The sequence below is a fragment of the Pollachius pollachius genome (assembly GCF_949987615.1).
Source record: "Pollachius pollachius genome assembly, chromosome: 6".
Classification (NCBI taxonomy): domain Eukaryota; kingdom Metazoa; phylum Chordata; class Actinopteri; order Gadiformes; family Gadidae; genus Pollachius; species Pollachius pollachius.
The window spans coordinates 24,990,981-25,018,116 of NC_136939.1; the positions used below are offsets into that span (position 1 = coordinate 24,990,981).

Genomic DNA, 27,136 nt, shown 5'->3' on the forward strand with positions numbered 1-27,136 from the left:
GAAAAAAGAGAGAGAGAGAGGCAGAGATGAGGGAATTAAAATAAGTTTAAATGTATGGACAAATTAATCTGCCTGCATATAATATGCGGCATCTCTAAGAAAGTTACCGGATTAAATCCTGTTTTTTCAAAGTCCACTAGCATATAATATTAATATCCCAAAAGCACTTAAAATGTATTTTTTCTCCTCATTCAACTTTGGACATGGTGGACTTGCACGTATGTGTGTGAAAATATTGACCTTGGTTCATTCCCTGGCGCTTCGTCCAATTGGAACAGCTCCATCCCCCCCCCAAGGGATTGGTCAAGACCCCTCCACAGTGAACCTTCTGGTACTTATAAGGACACACGGTGTGTGTTTGTGTTAGGGGACGATATGCGAGTCTCTCTCTCCCTCTGTCTGTCTGTCTGTCTGTCTGTCTCTCTTGCCCTCTCTCTCTGAGACGAGAGGTTGACACACACACAACCACACACACACACACACAAATAAACACACCACAAACCGTTTAGTGGGACCAGACTCGGACAGCTTTTTATTTTGACGATTTTTAAAACAGTTAAAAACATGTATAAAATTGGTCCTGTTTCAGTAACAAGGCACACGCAGTCATGTCAAATGTTCGTAAGATCAACGGCATATATAATATTATATCTTTCAGGGGCGTTCCAACTCTGTTTGTTTTGTCTAGTTGTAGTAGTATCAAGCATTCTCTAATATAAAAACACGTTTTCTAAATTTCGTCGTTTTTTTCCCACGGAGGTTAAATTTCTTAAAATCCGAGCAGCAAGACAACATTCATGCACAACACTGGAGAGGAAGGTGTGTGTAGGGGTGTGTGTGTGTGTGTGTGTGTGTGTGTGTGTGTGTGTGTGTGTGTGTGTGTGTGTGTGTGTGTGTGTGTGTGTGTGTGTGTGTGTGTGTGTGTTTAGTAGTAGGTCTCTCTCTCCACCCAACCTGAAGGAAAAGGGAGAGAAAACAAAAACACACACGGGGATCAGGTGAATTAATTTCAGCTTCGGCCAGTAAAGAAATAAACATGAGAGACAGAGAGGGGGGGAGACAGAGAGAGACACCATTTTAGCGAGCGTGAGAGAGCAAGAGAACGAGAGCAGAGACACTGAGGAGCAACAGAGAGAGAGGAGAGAGAGAGAGACAAAGAGAGACAGATAGACAGACAGACACACAGACAGACAGACGCATGAAAAATCGCTAGAGAAAAACAAACATTAAAAACACGATTTAGCCAGCGTGAGAGAACGAGAGAATGTGAGAGAGAGAGAGAGAGAGAGACAGAAACACAGCCAGACAGACGGACAAACGGATGGAGACAGAGAGACAGAAACAGAGACAGACAGAGAGAGGAGACCGAGAGAGAGACAAACGCATGAAAAACGCTAGAAAAAAACCACATTAAAAACACGATTTAGTGAGCGTCAGAGAAGGAGAGAGAACGCGAGCGAGAGCAGAGAGACACAGACACCGTCAGAGAGACAGATGGACAGACGAAAAGCGGTAGAGAAAACACAAACAAAACAGGATTTTAGCCAGCGTGAGAGAACGAAAGCGAGCGAAAGCAGAGACAGAGACAGAGAGAGATAGCGACAGAGACAGACAGAGAGACAGAGACAGACAGAGAGAGAGAGAGAGAGAGAGACAGACAGACAGACTGAAAGAGCGACAGAAAGAGAGACAGAAAGAGAGACAGACCGAAAGAGACAGCGAGAGCAGAGACACTGAAGAAAGACGGAGAGAGAGAGCGACGGAGAGAGAGACAGACAGACTATAGACCACAGACACCGTCCTCACCCCCTGGGCTGCGTCGGAGGATGAGTTTGCGGATCTCGTCGTAGATGAAGATGAGCAGGGAGTAAGGGAACGCGCAGAACCACCAGTTGGGCCTGTGGGAGGGACGACAAAAACACACAACACACACACAGGGGGGTCAGCCATGCCCGGAACCAGACACCCACACAGACCTGAACGCCACCCCCTTCCACACCACCCCTGACCGGGAGTTAGCGTTAGCCTTAATGTTAGCGTTAGCCCTGCCGTTAGCGTGAGAGAGTGAGTGAGTGTCAGCCAGAGTGAGTGAGTGTCAGTCTGTGAGTGAGTGTCAGTCACAGAGTGAGTGAGTGAGTGAGTGTCAGTCAGTGAGTGTGTGTCAGTCAGAGTGAGTGAGTGAGTGTCAGTCATAGGGTGAGTGAGTGTCAGTCACAGAGTGAGTGAGTGAGTAAGTGTCAGTCATAGGGTGAGTGAGCGAACGAGTGTCAGTCACAGAGTGAGTGAGTGAGTGAGTAAGTGTCAGTCATAGGGTGAGTGAGTCAGTCATAGAGTGAGTGAGTTCCAGTCATAGGGTGAGTGAGCGAACGAGTGTCAGTCATAGAGTGAGTGAGTGAAAGTCAGAGAGAGTGAGTGAGTTAAAGTCATAGAGTGAGCGAGGGAGTAATCCGATGTGAGTGAGTCTATCAGTCATATAGTGAAACTGAGAGTGAAACCGTCAGTCAGTGAGTGAGTTTCAGTCACAAAATTAGTAAATGAATGAACGAATAAGCGAGGGAGTCTCACTTGAGGGGGTACATCCTGAGTGCTACGTCCATCCCCGGGCAGTAGGACAGGAAGGCGGCCAGGGCAGTCTCCTCGAACAGTCCGAAGATCAGGATCTTGTTCCTGTAGGAGGAGGAGGAAGCTCAGTGAGAATCCATAAGGCACCCATCGTGATTTACCGAGACTTTTCCGAATTTGTTTGTTTAGAAAAAAAAAATGTTTAGGAAAAAAATAAAAACGGCAGCTACAAATTTCAAATCTCAGACCCCTCAAAAAACTCAAAACGATAAAAAATACATTTTGAAAGCAAACGATATTTTGCATTTTACATTATATCTTTCCGAAATATATCAGAAGCGCAGAACCACAAGGGTTAATTAAAATTAAAACCGCATCTACAAATCTAAAACCGTTATGATCTCATTTAGAAGCCTAAAAACGATCGAAAAACAATCCGAAAGCGATTCCCGAAAAACCCTCCCACACACTCACTTCATGCCCTGCTGGAAGACAGAGTTCCTCCTGGTCTTGCAGACGATGAGATCAGCCCACTGGACCACCACGATGCTGGCGAAGAAGGCCGTGTGGCAGGTGAACTCCACGATCTTTCTCTGCTCGTACGTCTGGAGAGAGAAGCGGAGATCGGAATAGTAGCGTAATAGCAACGACAAAGAACGTAGGATTGCGATGGATTTGGCAAAGCTTTATTTAAAGCTTTAGCATTGACAGCATTGAAGCTAATAATAGCTAATGCTAATTATCATTAGCATAACATGGATATTCCTTGCGATACCATTGAGGCCAATCTTAAATGTTGACAGTAGCCTTGCGTTACCATTAAACCTAGCTATAGCATTGAAAAGAACATAGCTTTAGCATTAACATTAGCGAACAGCTTAAAGGCCGATTCATAACTCTGAATCCGGACGAAATTCGTCCGTCCGTACCAAACGTTGTCTCCGGGACTACCCTTCATACCTCCGTCCGGTTTCAGCGTTGTAATGGATGTTACGCAATACATCCTCTAGAGGGCAGTGACTGTCGTGTCACGAATTACCGGCATCGACAATCGCAAACATGACGTCTGTAGAGGAGATTATTTTGCTTTGTGTCATCCGAAATCTGCCCAAAAAAAAGGCGCAAAAAGTGTAGGCCTACGCAGCAGTGGCATGTGACACCCCTCACCAACCCGCAGATTCTCTCCTCAAAATGTTGCGCCATTTTTAAATGACCAGTTACAACTCATTGCCAAAGCAGGTGAACAATCAAATTAAAAGGTCAGGTAGCATAATATAAGTATAAAACGTTAAATACAATATATATACATATCAGATATTATGCTACTCTCTCTATTTTCGCGTATGGTTGGACTTCTGACTCTATACTCGCCTCTGAGCTTACTTCGTAAGTTCAGAGGCGACAGACCTACTGACGGACGAAACAAACTCTGGGACCGGACGAAAGTGTTCCTATCCGTATTTACCGTAGGGTGTGAATGGGCCTTTAGAGTTGACATTAGCGTTAGCTTTAGCATTAGCACTGAAATCAGCCGTACTGACCCTTTGCTGTCCGTAGCCGTTTTTGACCTATCATGAGCCTAGCATTGCGGTTAGCCTAGCCGTACTAACCCATTGCTGCCCGTAGCTGTCCCCCAGGTGTATACAGTCCTAGTTCTAGTTAGTTCTAGTTAGTACCCATTGCTGGCCATAGCTGTCCACCAGGTCGTTGCAGTAGCAGTTGTCCTAGTGTACATTGTACTAGTTATAGTACTAGTTCTAGTTCTAGTTTGTACCCATTGCTGTCCGTAGCTGTCCTCCAGGTCGTTGCAGTAGCGGTTGTCCCAGGAGACCCTGATCCCCAGCAGCGTGGATGGCAGGAAGCCATTCTCAGCCAGGATCACAAAGTAGGTGAAAAACCCGGCCAGGGCCTGGATCATACCTGGAGGGCACAGGGGGAAGGGGGTTTGGAGCCAACAACCCACGACGGCTGTGATGAACCTTACGTATGCTAACCGACATGCCAGCTTAGTAATATAGTAAACCTTTAAACACTCCTTTCATTCAAAAGTCAACTTCAAACCCATCTCTTCAGGACCACCTACAACATCTGACATCTCTCTCTCTCTTTATGTGTTGTCTATTGTTGTAGTGTTGTTTATTTGCCTTTTGTTTGAGTGTCTGTACTGTCTGAATGTATTCCTTTTTGTAAAGCATATTTGAGTACGTAGAAAAGTGCTGTAACCTCTACCATTTATTCAGTATTCATCATGACATGCTAACCGACATGTTAAAGGACATAATAACTTACTAACGTACCAAACCTATAAACACTACTCCGAAATATTGACCCAGAAAACAATCGCATTTAAACGGGGCAGTCGGATATCATGTATTCTATAACCTCCGCCCTTTATTTGGTATTCAGCCCTCATTTAGTGCAGCCTCTCTATTTAAAATGAACCGCATGAATGCTAATTGACATGCTAACCGAAAAGCTAACCGATGGTAGAATTATATTTATTCCTGGTTGTCAGGGGCGATACAGGGACTTAAGGCTGCAACATGCAGTATCGCGGTCACTTAAAGGCAGTTTATCCGCTGAAGTAGGGGACTCTCAGAAGAATCTGATGCAAACAATAAGGTTAGAGCTATTCCTGACTACATTACCGAGCCACGTACACAGCCACTCACACACACACACACGAAAAAAAAAAAGTACACAACCATGCACACACACAAATACACAGCCACATCCACAAATACACAACCACAAAAACACAACCACAAAGGTGTAGTCAGCATAGTTTAGCAACATAGCAGTTAGCATAGCAGTTAGCGCTACTGACTAAAGACCGGTAAACCGAAGAAAACATTTACGGAGTTGTCCTTAAATTGCAATAAAATTTATAAAAATCTGATTTTTTGGGGGGGGGAATACCAGAATTCCCAGGTGTAGTAAAGTGTTTACCGATCTGTCCGTAGGCGATGCTGATGAGCCTCTCGTTGACCAGTTTGTCCGTCTTGGGGTTTCGGGGCTGTCTCTTCATGATGTCACTCTCTGCTGCCTCGTAGGCCAGGGAGATGGCCGGAACCTGAAGGGGCGATAAAGAAGCGATTTTTATCGGAAGGAAATTCATCGGAAAACATAAAAGTAGCTTACGCCGGAAGGACAAAACTTCTCTTCATTTAGGAATGGCAGAGTGGAAGAAAATTCCAGAAACCTTGATCCAGTCAGTTGTTTGTTCTGTTTGTCTTTACTTTAACGTCTACTACAGCATCTACTTTAGCAACTACTTTATTCAGTACAATGTCAGTACTTTGTATTTTTATTGTGTTCATCTTATCCTGTGTTTTCCACTGCTGCTGGGCTGTTGGAACAAAGGAATTCCCTCTCTGGGGGATTAATAAAGTTGTTATCAATCTATCTTTCTAGTCTAGCGTCAACTGCGTTATCGTAACCGTGTCTGACCGAAGATTTACATTTACATTTCTCAGAAGCTTTTCCCCAAAGCGACTTACAATAAGTATACTTCTCAGAAGACAAAGAAACAACAATATATCACTGTGGTACAGTAAGGATGTTTATAGAACCAAGTGCCAAGCACGAACAATCACTAGGTTAACCCATTCCCCGTATACCTCAAAAGATAGTTAGGATAATACACTACATAACTAAGTACTATAACTAAGTACGACATACAATAAGTGCGTAAGATAACTCAGTTTCTCACCATGTCGGTTCCCAGGTCAATGCAGAGGATGGTGACCGTGCCCAGGGGCAGGGGGATGTTGGCGATGATGAAGAGGAGGAAGGGCGTGATCTCGGGGATGTTGCTGGTCAGGGTGTAGGCGATGGACTTCTTGAGATTGTCGAAGATCAGACGACCTGAACGAACAGACAAAAGATTTAGGACATCGTTCAACAACCTCGTCCAATAAAAAAACAGCGCTTCCCCGAATTATCAGACGGCCGGACTCGCCCTCTTCCACCCCGGTGACGATGGAGGCAAAGTTGTCGTCCAGGAGGATCATGTCGGCCGCCTGCTTGGAGACGTCCGAGCCGGCGATCCCCATGGCAACTCCAATATCGGCCTTTTTCAGGGCCGGCGAGTCGTTGACTCCGTCTCCCGTTACCGCGACGATGGCTCCCTGCATGGGGGAGGGAGAATGGGGGAGTTCATTCGAAAGTGGGGGAGGGAGAACGAGAGAAACCGAAAGAGCTAGGTGGTCCAATACCGGGGGAGGGTTTACCTGTCTCTGGAGTGTGCGTGCGTGCATGTGTGTACCTGTCTCTGATGTGTGCGTGCGTACCTGTCTCTGGCAGCCCTCCACGATGATGAGCTTCTGCTGGGGCGAGGTCCGGGCAAACACGATCTCTGTGTGGTACCGGAGGATGTCGTCGAGCTGCTCCGGGCTAAGGTCCTTGAGGTCTCCGCCGTGGACCACACAGGCCTTGGCGTCCCTGGAGGTGTGGCAGGGGGCGAGAGACGTTAAAAACGGGACAGGCGTGACGCCTCGACACTCAAATGTATCAGGGATACCTCGACACTGAGATGGGAGGAGGAGACGGGGATCGAACTAGCAACCTTCCATTAGGGAGCAGTCAGGGTGAGGTGCCTTGCTCAGGGACACCTTGACACTCAGCTAGGAGGAGGAGCCGGGGATCGAACTAGCAAAAACTGGCAAAAACCTGAAGGACACCGAAAACGTAGCCCTGAGGTCCACCCAAAGGTATGGTTCTGTATTCCATTCCTCACCTTGGGTTCACTTCATTGACTGGGATGTTCAGGCGAGCGGCGATGTCCTCCACGGTCTCGTTGCCCTCAGAGATGATGCCGACGCCCTTGGCGATGGCCTTGGCTGTGATTGGGTGATCTCCGGTCACCATGATGACCTGAGGAAGTAGAACGCAAAGGTCAGTCTACAATTCCGTTATCGAGGTGTAATGTCGGACACCAGTGATTTTTTCGAATTGTGTCTGTTTTTCTTTCAAATCGATTTGTAAAAAAAACCTGGATAAAAGTCAAAAACCTACTTTTGAACGTACGTCGCAATCAAAAAACGGCTTAAGTCTGTGAGGAAATGCGACAAACTCAGGGGGTCTTACCTTGATGCCGGCGCTCCTGCACTTGCCCACGGCGTCTGGGACAGCAGCCCGGGGGGGGTCGATCATGGACATGATGCCCACAAAGCAGAGGTTGTCCGTGGGGAAGTTCACCTCCTCAGTGTCGAAGGCGAAGTCCTTTGGAAACTGCTCGTCTGGGAGGTTGTAGTGGCAGAAGCCTGGAGATACGAGGAGGAGGATGGAGTCAAGAGGTCTCGTGTCAGACTAAAGGCTCAGTTATGGTTCCAATAAGTATATTTGTCAGAAAAAAGAAACAATATATCGCTGTCGGTACAGTAAGGATGTTCATAGAACCAAGTGCCAAGCAATAACAATCACTAGGTTAACCCATTTCCTGTATACAACACAGATAGCTAGGATAAGACGCTACACAACTAAGTACTATAACTAAGTAAGACAAACGATAAGTGAGTACATTAAGTGCCAGGACGTACAACCATACCATAAATAGGAGGGGTGGGAAGGGGTGGCTATGCAGGGTCTAAGTGAACTCTGAACAGGTGAGTCTTGAGTATTACCCAGCACTCTCTCTCCCAGTCCTCCCAGTTCCAGGTAGGCGTTCTGAAAGGACTCCTTCATCTCCTCGTCGAGGGGAGCCTCCTTCCCCTGGATCAGGATGGTGGAGCAGCGGTCCAGGATCCTCTCTGGGGCGCCCTTCATCACCAGCAGGTGGCTGGTCTCGCCCGGCGTGTCGTTGTGATGGACGGAGAGCTACGGGGGGGAGAGAAAAGCCGGGCCGACGGATAGATCGGATATCGGAATTTGGAATTGTATTGGTCCAAAATAATCTTGATTACGATGTTTTAAATAATCGCACAGCCCTGGCAAAAATTATACATAGGCCTGTGAGGGATATTTCACATGCAATACATTGCCATTTGTCACATGTCCTTCATTGTTGAGTGATGTTTAAAGTTTTTATACACTTTTACTTAGGGACTACTTACTTTTACCTAGGGACTGCAGATGTAAATTTGCAAACTCTGGTGGGACGCATCAAATGGTTACATCTATGTTTTAATTGCACAGGGTCCCTTTCAAATAAAATTGAAATTGGAAACAACCCTTTGTCCCCACCATGTCGCCTCCTGGTGGCTATGTTACCTGGTACTTGTTGGTGGAGTTGAAGGGGATCTCGGCGATCTTAAGGTTTTTGTCCCTCATCTCGTTGACCGATCCGCAGCACAGCTCGATACACTTCAGCAGGGCCGACTCCGAGGCATCTCCGGCCACGTCTCTCTGAGGGCGGAAGAGAGATCGGAATTACAAGAGATCGGAATTACAATAAATCTGAATTACATTCAGCGTCAAGCAACCGCAGTGGTGGGAAAGCGCCTTGCATTGGATTTGGATGTGTGTCGTTAGGTGCCGGTAGGGGCTAGCTAACAGACGTTAGCCAGCCGGCTAGCTAAGCGGCGTTAGCCAGCTAACTAACAGCATTAGCCAGCTAACTGGCAGACGTTAGCCAGCTAACTGACAGACGTTAGCCAGCTAACTGACAGACGTTAGCCAGCTAACTAACAGACGTTAGCCAGCTAACAGATACTAGACAGCTAACTAGACTGACGCTAGCCAGCTAACGAGACAGACGCTAGCCAGCTAACTAGACAGACGCTAGCCAGCTAACTAGACAGACGCTAGCCAGCTAACTAGACAGACGCTAGCCAGCTAACTAGACAGATGCTAGCCAGCGAACTAGACAGACGCTAGCCAGCTAACTCGACAGACATTAACCAGTTAACTAGACAGACGATTGGATTCAACACGGCGTCTTTGGGTTGCAGTTCAATGCCCTAGCTACTCCTAGCCAGCTAGCTAACTAATATTGGTCATAACAAGGTCGTATCAGGCGAGCCGACCCGTCGCCTGTTGACGCTAGGAATTCAAACCCTCGTTAAAAGCCTTATGATGCTACCTTGAGGATGGCCACGTTGGACTGCTCCGCCAGGAACACCGCGCGGTTGCACAGCCCAGCGATCCTCGCCAACGCACCCCAGGAGGCACTGCTCTTGTCGAAGGAGGTGCCGCTCTGGTTCTCGGTGGTGTCCGCCTCGTGGATCTGGTTGTCAAACCACATGTGGGCCACGGTCATCCGGTTCTGGGTCAGGGTGCCGGTCTTGTCGGAGCAGATGGTGGAGGTGGAGCCCAGGGTCTCCACAGCCTCAAGGTTCTTCACAAGGCAGTTCTTCTTGGCCATGCGCTTGGCGGTCAAAGTCAGGCATACCTAGCGATGACAAACCCTCACGTCAATAGTCATGTCAAAACTGGGCAAGTTCTATCGCTACTAATGTTCTGCTATTTTCTAACTCCACTAATGTTCCCCTTTTTTTAACAAAGCTAACGTTCACCATTTTCAAACACCAGTTATTTTATGATATTTTCTAACGTTGCTAATGTCCCGATATTTTCTAACGTCGGTAACGTTCCCCTATTTTCAATGTCGCTAATGTGACGCATAGCATAACGTCATAATGACTTTTGTTCATCTTTGGACGGTGTCCTTGAGTGCAGAGAAAGGCACCTTCAAATTAAATGTATTATTATTATTCTAACATTGATAATGTTAACATTAGCAAAGCCTCGCCACTCTGGTTTAAAGGTCAACCTCTTTAAGGTGAATTGTGGACCCTGGAGGCAGCAAAGCACCACATACACCAGGGATTGGCAACTTTCATAATAAAGAGGGCCACAATTTTACATCATTACCATCAGAGGGCCACATGAATGCGCACTTCAACTAATCGGATATGCCAGTTGACCATCCCTGACGTACACCACCTAGTGGTGGTTTAGGTTAAAACCTGTCTCCGAACTCACGGTGACGGTAGCCAGCAGTCCCTCAGGAACGTTGGCCACGATGATGCCGATGAGGAAGATGACGGCCTCCAGCCAGGAATACCCGAGGATGAGGGAGAGAATGAAGAAGGACATGCCCAGGAACACGGCCACGCCCGTGATGATGTGGATGAAGTGCTCGATCTCGATGGAGATGGGAGTGCGCCCGACCTCCAGGCCAGAGGCCAGCGTGGCGATGCGGCCCATGACGGTGCGGTCGCCCGTGCTGATCACCACGCCGCGCGCCGTACCTGGGGGTATGAAAGTAGGGTAGAAAACTAGAGCGACAGTACGAAGAAGTCAGGATTGCGTTACCAGGCGTCAGAGTTTGAAGCATCAGCATGTAGAGCCGGTTGACTGGTAACCGGATGGTTGCTAGTTCTATTTGCTAGTTCTAATTGCTAGACTAAACAAACAACATTTTGTGTTTGTTTAGTCTTTCCTTTGGTTGTGCGGACATGTTTGGCTTTTATTGTGAAAAGCTTTATTTATTTATTTTTAGCTATCGTCAATTCACTCGTACACATGTTGAAAGAGAAAGATAGAAAAGAAAGAGAGAGAAGAGAAGAAAGAAAAAAAAGAAAGAAAAAGAAAAGAACGAAAGAAAAGAAAGAAAAAGAGAAGGAAAGAAATAGAAAAAGAGAAAGAGATTCTTTCTTTTGTACTAATGCAATATATTTTCATAACATACAACATACAAACATTGCAGTAAAAAAGCTTTCTTGAACCAGAGTCAACCTTCTACGCTGACCAGGAAAATAATAAATTCCCACATTATACTCCAAAGTGTAACTGATTAAACTAACGATAAAAAGCTAATTAATATTCATTACAGAGTTTAACTTTCTTGTTTGACTTTCATTTCGGGATTTTCCTTAAGTTAGCTTAGCACTAGCAACACTTGTCAGCCATTTTCCCCCAGTTCATTGCGTTTTTGGCGGTTCTTTACCCGGTGGTGGTGGTTTCCCTCCTCCTACCTTCAACACAGTTGGTTGAGAAGAAAGCGATGTTCCTGGTCTCCAGGGGGTTGTCGTTGGAGAAGTCCGGAGTACGGGACTGCGGCTCAGACTCTCCGGTCAGAGACGAGTTGTCCACCTGAGTCACAACATCCAGTCGATCAGCTCATAAGCGCGCTAACGTGCACGTACACAATACGCCTTTAAAGGTCCCATGACACGGCCCCAGTTGTGGTGTGATTAGCCGTTACAAGCCTCTTATGACATCACAGGTGGGCGTATCCACCTAGATGTGTGACGGATAGATGAGCAACGTTTGCTACAGTCCACTGGGTAGGCTGATCTATCCAGCATTGATCTAGGTGGACACGCCCGCTTTTGATGTCATAAGGGGTAGATTTCCAAAACGGCTTGTAAGTGCTAATCAAACTCACACCTGGTGGCATGTCATTGGACCTTTAAGCGTTTAAAACTATCAGAACTGGTCCAATTTGTTGCGTTTGGCACATTACTGAAGGACTTATAATGTAAGGGATAATGTATAGAACGCCGGTCATTATTGGGAAAATAAGACCCGACAGGGCGATCAGGACACCGACGCGCAGCGGAGGTGTCTCCCGTCGCCCTGAAGAGGCTTATTTTTGATAGTGACTGGTGACGTTCTATACATTATCCCGCTTATTACACGGCTACTTGCCAAAAAGAAAAAAAACTTCACATGGTGTGTCTTTTTTACAATTTATTTGTTACCAGCATTCGTAGTGTTGATCAGAAGAGAAATAGTTCGTCAAAGACGTTGACGTCGCTTAGCAACCGAGGACGCTGGGGTTGAAAAGTTACCGGACTACTTGCGGAGTGATACCAAAGACGTCATTAGAGGCAAAAAATCCTTTGTTTTCCTTGACAGCGGTCAATTATACTTAGCAAGGGTCAATTATTAAATACAATTCACAGCCGGAAGTTGTGAAGAGCCCATGCAAGTGAACGGAGCGTTCCAAGGCATTGAGAAGACCAGTGTAATAAATGGTAATATTGGCCATTGTAGCTGTTTCCTTACTTGCATTCCAGAAACTGTCTTTTAATTATGAGTTTTGTTTGTTAGAAACATGTATGTCTTGTCTGTTCTATGCTGCCCTTTTGGAAAGGTCTCTTGAAAAAGAGATTTGAATCTCATTGAGAATTGTACCTTGTTAAATAAAGGTTAAAGGTGACATATTATGGTGTTTTCCCTACAAGTAAACATAGTGTTTGAGTTCTGAAAAACATGTTTTTGAAGCTGTTTACTGGAAATAGATTTAAAATAATTCTTGCCTACCGCTATTCCCCTCTGTTTCAGTCCCTTCAGAATGCACTGTTTCTGGTGTCTGTAGCTTTAATGCAAATGAGCTGCTGCCCATTGACCAATGAGCTGTCAGACTGAACCACAGCATTGAGGAGAAGGGATTGTTGCCGGTTGCGGACTCCTGGAGCTCTATATCTATATAATATAATAATAATATTATATATGGGTATTTATATAATATTATATCTAATATCACGGCCAAAAGCTAGGTGCGCCTCGGATGACATTATGAATCATAAAGACTGCGTCTGACGTCTGTTGCACTTTCAGAACAAGTAAAGACTCGTAGTGGGGGATATCTCGGCCATGGTTGAGAGGAATAGGGGGAAAGGAACCTTGGCCTTGACTCTCTGAAGTCCATGAACCGCGACATGGAGTAGAAAGGGATTGTACTCAGGGAGCTGAGCTGTCGGACTTGTCGCAGACCTACCCCTGACGGACCTGCCAGCTTCGGCAGCAGTTCAGCTCACAGAGTACACCGCCGGACGGCTTCGACGGGCGGCCAGACTGCTGCCGAAGTTTGGGCGGCAGTCCGGCGGGGGTAGCTCGGCGGCAGTGCGGCAGCTCAGCTCCGGGAGTGCAATCCCTTTCTCCTCCATGTCTCCTCCTCCGGACTGCCGCCGAAGCTTCGGCAGGAGTCCGGCAGAGAAAGGGATTGTATTCCCGGAGCTTAGCTGTGCAGGGCTACCTCCGAGTTCCCCCCCGCCGGAGCTGCTCGTCCGCTGGTCCACAAAATCTCAGCTATGTTCTGATTGGAGGGGAGTGGGGATGTGGGAGGTAATATTCAACTGTGCCCCCTTCCTACGTAGGAAGGGGCGCCGAAACTGACTCGCTCGTTTGGTAACTGTAGGCGGGTTACTTTCAGAAATGCATATCTCACTCAAAAAATCATGTACAGACTTTTTTCAAAGTTTCTATGCGTGTGGGAGCACCAGAGACCCAAAACAACCCCCCAAATCCCAGGGAAAGTGTTTTTTCATAATATGTCCCCTTTAAAAAATATCTTAGACCGGAAAGAACAGCCAAATCAGCATGCCTAGCACAGGTGTCAGTGGCATGATGAATATGGCCATTCAGAGCGTAATTAGGTCAAGTGATTTCAGAATAGTTTGGGACCATACGTAATACAGGCCAGCGCTACAAGTCAACACAGTTAGTCACTTCCTGACAAACAGAATATATAATCTAAAGCGGAATGATGCAAGTATTTCAAAAAGATTTGCTAGAGAGCAAACATCAACTGTCATGTTTCGGTTGGCTAGCTAGCAAGCTATAAAGGAAGATATGCTGCTACGCTAGCAGTGGTCATTGGTTTCAGCAATAACCCCTTTAAGCAAAACGGCCGTAGTACCAATTTCAGTCAATTTCCCGCCAAAACAACAGATGGATACATTTTCAGAATGAAATGGTAGGTTCGACTAGCATAGTTGCTTCATTGCCAACGATGAAGCATCTATGCTAGTCTTGACCGACCACGGTCAAAACGACAACAAAACCAAAAACGACACAAAAAACGTATCACTGCCGGCCCTCCCCTCACCTTGCACCCGTGGGCGGAGATGATTCGCAGGTCAGCAGGGATCCTGTCTCCACCCTTCACCTCCACGAGGTCACCCACCACCACCTCCTCCGCGTTGATACAGCTCTTCTCTCCGTCACGGACCACAAGGGCTTGCTGTGGAGGGACGGCAGGTAGGTTACAGATCAGATTCTCAAGGAATATCCCACTCTCTCTCCTTCTCTAGTCTCAAGGAATCTCTCTCTCTCTCTCTCCTCATGGAATATCTCTCTCTCCTCAAGGAATCTCCATCCCTCTAGTCTAAAGGAATCTCTCTCTCTCTCTCTCTCTCTCTCTCTCTCTCTCTCTCTCTCTCTCTCTCTCTCTCTCTCTCTCTCTCTCTCTCTCTCTCTCTCTCTCTCTCTCTCTCTCTCTCAAAGAAACTCTCTCCCCCTCTAGTATCAAGAAATCTCTCTCCCCCTCTCTCTCCCTCCCTCCCTTTCCCTCTACCTCCCTATTCTCAAGGACAATCTCTCTCTCTTCCTAGTCTCAAGGTAAATCTCTCTCTTTCTCTCTCCCTCTACCCCTCTATCCCTCCGGTCCAAGGTAGATCAGGTTGTTCCTAAAACACTCAGGCCTCACCTGAGGCACCAGGTTCTTGAAGGAGTCCATGATCTTGGAGCTCTTGGCCTCCTGGTAGTAGGAGAAGCAGCCGGTGATGATGACCACGGCTGAGAGCACCACGCCAAGGTACAACTGAGGGAGGAGCAAATAGAAATGTTTAGCACATATCTGGTAACACACGATGGCTGGTAACTGGAAGGTTGCTAGTTTGATCCCCGGCCCTTCCTAGCTCCTCCAAGTGTCGAGGTGTCCCTGAGCAAGGCATCACACCCTGACTGCTCCTGATGAGCTGGCTATCGCCTAGCGTGGTCGACTCCACCATCGGTGTATGAATGTGTGTATGAATGGGTGAATGTTCGGCAATATTATAAAGCACTTTGAGTGGCCACTGGCTAGAAAAGCGCTGTATAAATGCAGTCCATTTGGAGTATACTCCAATATTTGTCCCAAGAATTTCGATGTGTTGTACATCCTGGCGCTTAAAAGTAGTCTTATCCGAACTATCTTTGTTGTATACGGAGAATGGGTTAACCTGTTGATAGTTCTGTTTGGCACTTGGTTCTATGAACATCCTTACTGTAACGACAGAGATATATTGTTGATTCTCTTTCTATGAAATTTAATTATTGTAAGTCGCTTAGGATAATACCATCCACTTAACAGCCTGAATGTCAAATTTAAATGTGAGAGACATGAATACAAAAATCATGCAACTTTTCAAAACCACAACCTCTGTTGCTGGTCCTTATCTATGGAATCCCCTTCCACCCCATATTAAGTCCTCTACCACCCTTGGCATTTTCAAGTGTAATTTAAAAACCTACCTTTTCTCACTTGCTTTTAACAACCCATACTACCCCCTCCTTTCCCCATTGCTGCTATTTTTTTCATGTCTGTTTGAATTCTTACTGCTTTTATTTTGTTAACTGTGTTTAACTTGCTCTTCATTTTGCCATGGTAAGTGCTTTGGGTCAACTCCTGTTGTATTTACATGTGCTATTGACTTGACTTGACGACGGGTTTGGCGTTTCACTCACGTTGTCGTTGGCCGGTTCGTCCTCCATGACGGCCTGTATTCCGTACGCCAGGAAACACAGAACAGCACCGGTCCACAGCAGCATGGAGAACCCTCCAAACATCTGGAAGACGGGAATGGGGGGGGGGGGGGGGGGGGGGGGACACAAGCGTTTGGTTCAAACCATGCGTTTGGATAATTCCGGCCTAAAGACGACACCCTTTCGTTCAAATGTGCAAATAAAAAAGGTTCAACTTCAACGATTTGCGTCAGATTGTGAAAATGTTTAGAACGTTTGGTAATTGACGAGGTAAAAGGTTGAAAGCGAAGTAAGAATCTGAATTATATTCACACGATGATTTGTGTTGACTTACAATATGGATTTCCCTTTAAGTCAGGTGCACATCCCAGTTCCCTTAAATCAGGTGCACGTCCAAATCCCCTTATACACCTGTACATCGCACCTTAAATCCCATATTAAGGTGCACATCACAGTCCCCGTTCAGACCAGAAACGGTTAAAGTGTCCGGTCTCACCTGCTTGCAGAACTTTACCCACTCCGGGGTGGTGGGGGGGGGAGTGAGGGCATTGGGGCCGTCCCGGGCCAGATTCTCCGCCGCCTTGGCACTGGTCAGACCCTGGAGACACCAAACCCAGAGATAAATGGACTGTACTTATACCGCTCAGTGCTAACCAGTGGCAACTCAAAGCGCTTTTCAATACTGCCCAACATTCACCCATTCATACACATATTCATCCATTGATACCCACATTCACCCATTTATGCATCCATTCATACACGCCTTCAACCATCTTTACACACATTCACCAATTCATACTCAAATTCATACACACATTTGCCCATCCATACACCAGACCTGCAAACTCCTCCGAGTAAAAAGGGTGACAGTGTCAGGGGGGGGGGGGGGAATCATCATTCCAAGGACTGATCGGTGTTTCGAGATGTACGGCTACTCGAATTCTGAGCTACCCTGGGCGGGATTTAGTGTGAATATTCATTACGGAGGTTGTAGCACACAATACAATGGAAAGATTTCAAATGACAGACTTGGATGCAAAATGTAGCCCTTTATTATACAGAAATTTGCTGTTGGTGTATTAGCCAAGGACAACACCCTTACCCGATTATTTATCTAAATAGCCCTATGTTGTTAGAATTTACTAATTTTATGCAAGGTCTACATTCGTGCAGTACTCGGCATTGACTCGGTCCTAAAAATACAATATTATTGTAAATTATATCACATCAAAAAAGCGGTAGCTAACGTTAGTAGAATCAAGCAAACAAATAGCTGTTGTTCTTGCTCTAAAAAGCTTGACTTACCTCTAATTTAACACAAGATAGTTCCTTCAAATTAGGGCTGTACGGTATGGACTGAAATGTATATCACGGTATGATTTGAGGCATAGACGGTAACGGTATTATATCACTCTATGTTAATTGTATCTTCTAATTTCGATATAAATGCCTCTGAAGGGGTAAAATACTGGAAAGGAAGCAAAACTGCATCAAAAAAATTAAAATATTTTCTCAAGTTACTTCCATCTCTGAAAAACACTAATTTTTAATAGTATGGATTTGTTTCTCCACTTGCTTGCGGACCTTCCCGTATAGTTTTGGCATCTCAATTTGGCTGAAGTGTGTGCGGGCAGGTAACGCGTACCTGGGATCGAGTGTTTTTACCATCTCTTTAAAGCCCTTTCTATCGACATTTTGAAAGGGAACCATGTCCTTAGACAGGTAAACAGTGACAGCGTTTGTTATCTCGTTCCACCGCTGGCATTTTGTGGTAAGGACTGGCTTTCAAAATGCATGCGGCAGCAATGTCTGATTGTAGAGACAGCTTCACGCTACCAGCGTCTGTCTCATACGGTGTGGAATGAGAGCTTGTGAAGGGACTATTGTGCACGCAGGAGCGCTTGCTGCGCGCCTGCGTCCTTGTGCAATAGCATACTGCCTGAGAAGGCAGTGTCGCTGTCAAATCTGTCCCTGGGAAAAATATTTTCAGTATTTTCAGTAGTTGCGCGTAACTTTACTTTTTACATGAAAAATAAGTTAGGTTACTGTATTAGCGCAATACTTTCTTTGTTACTCGTTACGCACAACACGGTCTACCGGTCACACCGGTCTCACAGTAACGTCAAAATCCATACCGTAGCGCAAATTCACACTGGTGTACTTTCTATACCGTTTATACCCTAGGCCTATACCCCTACTTCAAATTGATGTTAAGAGTTTCCATCATACTTGCGCAGTAGCCAGGCGTCTCACCCAAAGGCGAGCTCAGTTGGCGCTGTGTGCTTCAAGATTCTGAAGCAAATGCTGAGATTCCGATTAGCCCAGAGAAATGTCGATTATAACAATTATCTCTCCGGTTCTACGTGATTCACGTGAATGACCCAATTGACCAAGAAAACAGCGATTGTCGCCGAAAAGCGACAAGTTTGCAGGTGTGATATACACTTTGACACACACATTCACCCAGTCATACACACATTCACACACACACCTTCATACACACATTCACACACCGACAGCGGAATCGACCTCTCAAAGCTACAGCCAGCTGGTTAGGAGCAGTCAGGGTGAGGCGTGTCGCTCAGGGACACCTCCACAGTGGGGGGAGCCGGGGATCCAACTAGCAACCTTCCGGTTACCAGTCGACCCGCTCTACAGCCGGACGCGTTTCAAACTTGTTCAAACTTCGTTCTCTCGCTCTAGTTTTCTACCCGACTTTCATGTCCACTTTTGGAACTTGTTTTACTTCACAAATGAGCTCGTACAACAAGGGAGAGGAAAAGCGCGGAAAAAGAAAAAAATGGAGGCAAACGTCTATCCTTCTAAACTACCGAGACTGTGAGAGTGCTGTGTGTTCTGGGGGTCCGACAAAACGAATGAGCACCTTGCTGAAATATCCCGTCAAAGGGTTCAAAGCACTCGTAGCGTTAAATGCTACGCTAATAAAACCAGCAGGGAGTGTGTGTGTGTGTGTGTGTGTGTGTGTGTGGGGGTTGGGATAGCAAAAAGAGGGGGAGACGGGACTAGAAGCGTCTGAAAACAGGGCAGTGGGTGGGGGGGTATCTCAAGCCAGTGAATTATTAATGAATTCTCTTCCCCCCCCCCCCCCTCTCTCTCTCCCTTCCTCCTCCCTCCCTCTCTCGGCCTTCATTAACCATTCCCCTTGATCTGCCTGGCATGTCCAAGAGCGTATTTGCATGGAGAGTGGAACCATCCGGAAGGGAGGCGAAATGGGGGAGATGGGGGGGGATGGCGACGATGGGGGTGGAGGTGGCTGTTTCTGTTAGGTGTTTTCTGTTCACGGCCTCCATTTCGCACTCGCGCATATGCTGTCTGGAGAACAGCAAGAGCCAGCGAGAGAACTGGGATTGAGGCCGCAAAACAAGGGAAGGAGACAACATGGCGCCCAGTTCAAAACGCCAAATTCTCTGTCCCGACCAAAGTAGAGAAAATATTTGGATGACAAAAAAAACTGCTGAAAAAATTCTAAGAGAAAATCTGTGTGAACAATTTGTACGGAATAGTTCAGCCAAACAATTCAGGCAAAACAATTAAGACAAAATGGCAAAAGCCCTGTGGGAGAAAAAAACTGGGAAACACACACACACACACACACACACACACACACACACACACGGCCCTATTTTAACGGTCTGAAACGCAAGTGAGAAGTGCCAAGCGCAAGTAGCTTTGTTGGCGGTTCTTTTGTCGCTATTGTCGCAATGTTACCGGCGAAAAAATGACTCTTGCCCCCAGCGCAAGTCTGAAGTAGCCTAATTACCCGTAGGTGTGGTTTGGGCGTAACGTGCAATAAACCAATGAGAGTGCCAGCTCCCATCCCCTTTAAGAGCCATGAGCGCATTTGAATCTGACGAGTTGATATTTTCACAGCGCGTCTGCAGTCTCCGATGAGACAGATGCACATGAATTTCAAACTTCAAATGACTCAGTTTATGGCCAAATAATATGAACTAATTCACACATGGAATAAGGTTTTCCTCCACAACTTCAGAAATACTTAAAAGGAAATACTTGAGTCCTCAAATAAATTTTGGCAAAGAAAACTTAACACATATGATATGCGGTAACTGTGGTTCTATTTAATGATATACGCAATACATTATAAACATTGTTTCTTATCAGTATTGTATGCATTATCATTATCGACTTGTGCTCCTAATATGCATGTGTCCCCCTGTTAATATACATTGCCATGGACTGTATTATGCGTTACGTCTTTAGTTTACGTGTGTTTAAACAGATGGACGCACACGCGCGCGCCCGCATTCATTAATTATTTTACACATACACACGTGCGCCCGCATTCATTCGTTCTTTTAAACACTCACTCGCGGTAAAACAATGTTTTCTCACGATCAAACACTCATCAATCCTAAAAGTTATGGGCATGTACACGATGTCTGTGTCAAGAAAATATGTGTTTGCTGTACGGTGTTTGCAGATGCATTGATTTAAAAGTACAACTTATTACCGCTGTATCAGCTGTTCTTTCCCAAATAATTTACCAAGAATGTGTGGCTAGGTAGATGAGAGAAGCAAAGTGTATGCGCGAGGTGCACAAGCAACATTATGCATGCGCCCTTAAAATAGCATCTGAACAACGCGCCACTGACTTTAAACCAGGTAATTCCTGGTTTGTGGCGCAAGTGATTTCTGAAACTGCAAAATAGCACCAGGGAACGTTTGCGCCAGAACACGCCTCCTCCTTTTGCCGAACCGCCCTTTGGGGCGCAAGATCATTCCCTAATTTACTGACGCGTGGCGGAGGAGGGAAAAGAACGCTCTGCGCCAGTTGCAAACTAGCAACGACACATGCGCCAGTGAGAAAGTCAATTGCGCCGGATGCAAGATAGGGCCCAAACACTTCATTGCTTACCCGGCTGAGGTCTGTTCCATATTTGCGGTTTAGCTCGTCCAGGGTCAGTTTATGGTCGTCCTGGCAACAGAAAGAGGAAGGGTTAGCATTAGCGGTTAGTGGTGAGCACTAGCGAGTCACGGCTAACAAGGAGCGACAGAAACCCGGGATTTGACCTTTTACCGTCCATACGATCCACCATCGTGTAAAGGAGAGAAAGCATCTCAAAAGTCGGAGTTCATCGAGGTCCAGAGAACCAATCAGAATTAGACCGACGACGGCTGAAACCGAGGAGCGACTGGGAAGGTTGCCACGCAGTTTGCCCAAGGGTAAAGGCAGCGGACATTAGCTTCACTTTCCAGAACTTTAGTACATAGCACTTTAGCACTAAGCACATAGCACTCATAGCACACAATATTGCAATAGGGCAATATGCAATTCAATTTAATATTAACACTTGCACTTTATGCACTTTCGTGCTATGTTGGCTTTGACCGCCTTCTGATTAAACCGTGCCAAGATGTGTTCAGGATACATTTGCGATTGAAATTCAGAACGATGAATCAAATTTATATCGACATTGCGCTGTAATAGAACGCGATTTGTTACTGTTACTAACCATAGATCGGTAAGATTTATATTTATTTTACAATTCAATAGTTAAATAAAGATCTTATAATATCAAATAATCTTAACACATCGGGCTGGCCTAAAGGAAAGAGCAGTTTATATGCTGACTGCTTCCAATGTTGTGTTGGTCATACTATAGAATGATATATTGCTTGTTTAGTGAATAATACAGAAGTAATCACAATTCGATTGTTTCCCCAAATCGTTTGGCGCTCAGCAGAACCCCCCCCAAAAAATATAAGATACAAGTCACAGACCAGATCGGGTCGTAAGAGGGTTATTCACACTGGCCTTCCCTGTGTCAGAATTGTCCTACCCTGTTATGTCTGTGATTCAGTGTTTGTCTCTTGATGCCGTCTTAGTATAAATCACTGATTTGAATGTGTATTTATTTAATGCACTCTGTACAGCACTTTGGGCAGTGCGAGCTGTGTTTTAAATGTGCTCTTTAAATAAACTTACATACTAAATACACATCTTACGGATCGACAAGATTCCCACTCCAGGGATTGGTCAAGCCGTACAGGAAGAGGAAGTGACTCACCATGTCCACTTCCTTCTTGAGCTCGTCCATATCCTTCTCCTTCTTCTTGCCCTTGGCCTTCTTCTTGCTGCACTGCTCCGAGGTGGCAGCGAGCTCATACTGCTCTCTTCCTTCCTGCCAAGATGGACGCCCGACAGGAAGTGGAGAAAGAACGTACAGAGAATAATGGAGGGAAAAAAACGGTTAGCGACAATTTTTATTTGTAGTATTGCTAAACATCGGTTTGTGACCGTATGATAAGTAAGGGTATAAAACGTTATATATATAATATTTATAGATACACGGAAATCAACACACACTTGTATGTAGAGGAAGTAAACTCAGATAAAATTTGTCTCAGGTGAAAGTTCAGGAAGGTGATGAATCGTCAGATAAACCTTCAGAACCTAAGTCTTTCAGAATGATGGTTAGCGACATCGGTTAGCGACTGTATGATAAGAAAGGGTTAAAAAAAAAACATAGCATAGATGAACAGAAATCATCGTACGTAGAGAAATGTAGAGAAAGCATGATGGGGAATTTAAATGCCACGGTTGAAAAAGGTCAATTCCGTTTACATTTGACACAGGTGAAAGTTCAGGAAGGTGATGAACCGACAGAACTTAACCAAAATAACTTGCATATTTTTTCAGATAACAGACCACGACATCAACCCATATGGACGCTTCATGATTTAACATCCATTAGACGCGCGCGCGCGCACGCACGCACATGCGCGCGCACACACACACACACACACACACACACACACACACACACACACACACACACACACCTTAGCTTTAGCAAACCAGAAACTCATCACACTTTACCAAATTTAAAAGTTTCCATTATGCGGACGAATAATCAAGTCACACGTCGTTTAACGGCTAATCGCACTCCAGGAATGTGTTGTCAGGGGCGACGGTCCAAACAGACGCTGTGCTCAAACATGCTTCCTGCACTGAGAGATTTCAACCAATCAGAGATCATCTTTCGTTGAACGTTCTTCAAACGTTCAAAATGGTTAATCGTTTTTGTTTATTTTATTTTATTATTTTCCAAAATAAACTAGAATAGAAAAAAGCCTTTGTCCCAGTCTGAAGCCCAGCTAAGTGCCAGAGCAAAGTTACCGATGAAATTTCGGAATTACATTTGAAAAGTTCACCCGGTTAATTTTTTCGCCCGAACGGACGGGTTGCAAAGGACAACGTAAGTGTATGATTCCGATTTAAGGTCTTTGGTATTCCGTGTTTAACACAATGGGCGACACTGGGTGGCACTGGTTTCGGACCAGTTTCAGACTGGTATTGGACCAGTGCCACCACAGGAAGTTCTATTGCGGCGCTGCAATGTTTTACAATTGATACAACGTCTCATGTTGGCACTGGGACGATGTGGCGGCCCCTAAGATCCCTTGGGTTGCCAGATTGGCACCGGTCCAACGTGCAAACCTAGGTTGCCAGGTTGGGGCAAAAAAAAGAATGAATGGAAGAAATGAAAAAGGGGGGTGAATAGGGATGTGAATGAAAAGGGGGGATAGAGGAAGAGCCAGGGGATGGCGGGAGAAGCTGAAAGAATAAATGGAGAGAAAAAGAGCGAAAACAAAGCAGAGGACTGTTTGGGGCCAGGAGATTTACATTGCAGAGTTACTCACTGACACGGTGTTTGCTGGTGTTGGGGACACACACACACACACACACACACACACACACACACACACACACACACACACACACACACTTATAGCTGGATGCTCGAAAACCACCTCATCCAGTGTAGGTTGGTAGTTTTATTTTATGTACATTACAGTAATAGTCTAAACTGAACGATTATTTTTGATCGTGAATTACTTGTCATAAACGGTATGCTTCTGATTTGTAATAAACGTAGGTCGGCGGAGGTAACGAGAATCAAACTTTTAGAAATAAAGTTCAGAAAAAATAAAATACCTCTTCAGTAGAGAGACTTCACTCAACCTGACTCCCGAGTTTCAGTGAACGAGTATTCTGCTAACGACACGACAGTCAAACATTTACTTCCGAAAACTCAATTTCGTCGACCGATCACTCTGGATTTCCCTCCGAATAACGAACGTTGAAACAACGAAAACTCGTTTGCTAGTCGAAGGCGTCCATTTTGAGCTCAGTTTGGATTCAACAAAGGGTGTTATTTAATCTGAGTTGGTTAATGCGATCGAGACATCGGGTTTATGAGGTAATATCGGAAGGGAAAGATCGTTCCCATGTTTCTCACTTTCCTCTGACTGCAGCGTCTCTCAGCCAATCAGGCGTCGCCCCTCGTTAAAACAAATCGGACACCCCATGGAAACTAGAGTCTGCCAGCGGGAGGGAAGAAGTGGGTGGGAGGGGGGAGAAGGGGAAGAGAGTAGAGGGAGGGAGTCAGGGAGGGAGGGCAGGTGTATTGGAACGCGCCCCCCGACGAAAAACCCACGCATATTGGGAACTCCTCCGTGGGTTGCCATGGCTCCTTGCGACCTGGCCAATAGGCCGTGAAAAAAAGAAGGAGCAGGAAAAGGATTTCTCAATTGGGGGGGGAGAAAAGAGAGAGAGAGAAAAGAAAGAAAGAAAGAAAGAAAAAAGCAGGCCTCTCGCTCGCCCCCTCATAAAAGATCAGAAGAGTGATTGGTTAAGTGCTTGCATATCTTAAACTCCCCCCCCCCCCCTCTCTCTCTTCCTCCCTCTCCCACATGCGTAACACAAACACTTTCAAACGCACAAATTCCCACGAAAAGTCTTTCTTGGATCTGGACATTCGCACACCTCGAGCGATTTGAATGAGCAGAGTCATGCTTTAGAGGGTCTCTCGCCCACTCCCTCTCCCACACAATACCCCCCCCCCGACTCTCTCTCTTTCTCACCCCTTCCCAATTGGCATTCAACTGTTTAAATAGAGAAAAAAGGACTTTGTCCAACCCCCCCCCCCAATGGATGTCAGTGCTTTTGTTTTACCAGTACACCACTTCCTGTCTTGTCGCAGTGGAGGGCACACACATGGACAGACAGAAATCTGTATATTGACAGATATATTGTTGTTTCTCTTTCTTCTGACAAATGTACTTATTGCAAGTCTCCTTGGATAAAGGCGTCTGATAAACGCCCTGAATGTAAAAGAAGGAGACTGCTGACCTCTGATTGGTGAACGAGCAACAGGTGTGCAGCCTCACGGCCCCAGAGTCCAATCAGAATCGGGGCCAGGTGAGGCTGCTGAAATTAGCCATCATTTACGTTCTCATTCTGACACACATACACAGAGACGGCGGGACAGAGGTAGGGAGCGAGACAGACGGACAGAGAGACATTGGAGTTGAAGCAGACTATTATAGTGGGTTGTGTAAATGATACACAAGACAATAGATGAAAAACGCTATGTTGTCACAAAAAACAGAAATCGTTTTTCACACCTCATCAACGACAATTTTGATAAAAAAGTAAGGGAAGGGGTGAGATGAAGAGAAAGAATGCAAGTGAGAAAGAGTGAGAGGGAGTGAATGTGCGATGGAACGAGAAGAAACGCAAAAGAGAGCGATGAAAAGAACGAGTGAAACGGGTGTTCCGGCAAAAACTGGAAAGAGAGAAGGAAAGGGGGGAGGAGGAGAGAGGGGAGAGAGAGGAGCGATGTGGTGACAGGAAGAGAGGAAGAGCGAGAGAAACGACACAACAGAGTCAAAGATGGAGAGTAGGAGCCAGACAAAGGGAGAAGGGATAGAGGGAGGGAGTGAGACGGGGGAGGGAGGAGAGACTATCCCCGAGAGGAATGGGAGGATGTCGTGTGTGTGTAAAATAGATGAAGAGAGAAAAACACACGAGAGAGAGAGAGAGAGAGAGACAGACAGAGAGAGAATATATCAAGCCAATCGATAGAAGGGGGAGATGGAGAGGAAGGGTGTAGAGACAGAGAGCTAGAGGAGGGAGGGAGAGGGAATGAGGAGAGAGGGGAGAGAAGGTGAGAGAAAGATGAGGAAGAGATGGGGGGAGAGAAATGCAGAGAGGGGAGAGATGGGAGGGAGGGGAGAGAGAGGAATGGAGGGGACAGGTTGCAGTTTTCACAGGGAGGAGCAGAGCTGACAAGACTTTGTGAGCGCAGAAAAGGAAGAGGAGGAGGAGGAGGAGGAGAAAGATATTAGAGATGAGGAGAGAAGAGATGTATTCCAAATTCATGCACTTGCACTTGTTGTGGGAGTGCATGAATTAGAGATGAGTTATAAAGTTGGGAGTTGGGATCTCGAAACCCCTTTACGTGACATTGCATCAGACCTGATGATTTGTTTTATTTTTTATTGTACCACAGGAAACTACAGTGGATGGATTCAGCTGTAGTCTCTGTAGTAGAGAGGGATGGAAAGAAAGAAAGAAAGAAAGAAAGAAAGAAAAGATGAGAGATAGGGTGAGAGGTGATTGAGAGAGAGCTGGAGAGAATGAGAAAGAAAGAGACGGGGATAGATACAGGGAGAGGGGGAGAGAGAGGGAGACAGAAAGACAGAGAGCTAGAGAGACAGAGATAAAGAGACAAAAAGAAAACCCTGGTGTTAACTACGCAGTTACACCGGATAACGGTGCGAGAGAGGGAATTGCACCGAGATACATTCACCCTCAGCCCCGCCCTCCTATCATCAGTCCGGACCTGGGCGGCCGCCGCAGCTTTGGTTTATTGATTTGATACCACGGCGGAGCTGGGCGTGGCCACCCGTCTGTTATCTTCCCGTCTCGATTCCCCCCCCCCCCCCCCCCCCGTCGATTGTTTTAGATAGATTTTTGACCGCTTGTCCGTTACATTATACATTATTAATGCTGGTTTTTGTCCAGGCAGAAGTTGAATTTAGATCAGCAAATTTTTTTGTAACCGGTTTAAATAATAAAAGCTCATTACATCCGTTATTTTCGTGCACGTTAACGATTAGTAACGGAAATGCACATTTAGGACGAGAAAAAAGTCCTAGGATGTAACCACCGTATCTTTAACGATTACAAATAGTATGACGTTTATGCCATTACTGTAACGGACATGAAATTAAACTACAAAAAAATAAGAAATATGGAGGCTGGTTAATTGATTAGGTTAATTAAACATCGTTTGACTTTTTAAAAAATGCAAACATCAAGATGCTT

At 45.8% G+C, this 27,136-nt stretch overlaps 1 protein-coding gene across 1 annotated transcript in view; it reads right to left on the reverse strand.

Moving 5' to 3' along the window:
* Window positions 1-504: 504 nt before the first annotated feature.
* The window catches only part of LOC307076873 (sodium/potassium-transporting ATPase subunit alpha-1), a 27,024-nt gene continuing 392 nt past the window's right edge, over window positions 505-27,136 (reverse strand). Inside the window, exons 2-23 of the mRNA XM_079738092.1 lie at window positions 22,029-22,142; window positions 20,876-20,935; window positions 16,475-16,576; window positions 15,961-16,062; window positions 14,942-15,055; window positions 14,342-14,476; window positions 11,481-11,598; window positions 10,486-10,754; window positions 9,584-9,892; window positions 8,773-8,907; window positions 8,187-8,379; window positions 7,651-7,826; window positions 7,301-7,437; window positions 6,855-7,005; window positions 6,524-6,692; window positions 6,275-6,429; window positions 5,512-5,635; window positions 4,337-4,482; window positions 3,037-3,167; window positions 2,566-2,667; window positions 1,807-1,898; window positions 505-954 (exon numbers count right to left, since the gene is read on the reverse strand). Of these exons, the coding sequence (XP_079594218.1) occupies window positions 926-954; window positions 1,807-1,898; window positions 2,566-2,667; window positions 3,037-3,167; window positions 4,337-4,482; window positions 5,512-5,635; window positions 6,275-6,429; window positions 6,524-6,692; window positions 6,855-7,005; window positions 7,301-7,437; window positions 7,651-7,826; window positions 8,187-8,379; window positions 8,773-8,907; window positions 9,584-9,892; window positions 10,486-10,754; window positions 11,481-11,598; window positions 14,342-14,476; window positions 14,942-15,055; window positions 15,961-16,062; window positions 16,475-16,576; window positions 20,876-20,935; window positions 22,029-22,142 (3,063 nt within the window). The 3' untranslated portion in view covers window positions 505-925. The remainder of the gene's footprint in view (window positions 955-1,806; window positions 1,899-2,565; window positions 2,668-3,036; window positions 3,168-4,336; window positions 4,483-5,511; window positions 5,636-6,274; window positions 6,430-6,523; window positions 6,693-6,854; window positions 7,006-7,300; window positions 7,438-7,650; window positions 7,827-8,186; window positions 8,380-8,772; window positions 8,908-9,583; window positions 9,893-10,485; window positions 10,755-11,480; window positions 11,599-14,341; window positions 14,477-14,941; window positions 15,056-15,960; window positions 16,063-16,474; window positions 16,577-20,875; window positions 20,936-22,028; window positions 22,143-27,136) is intronic.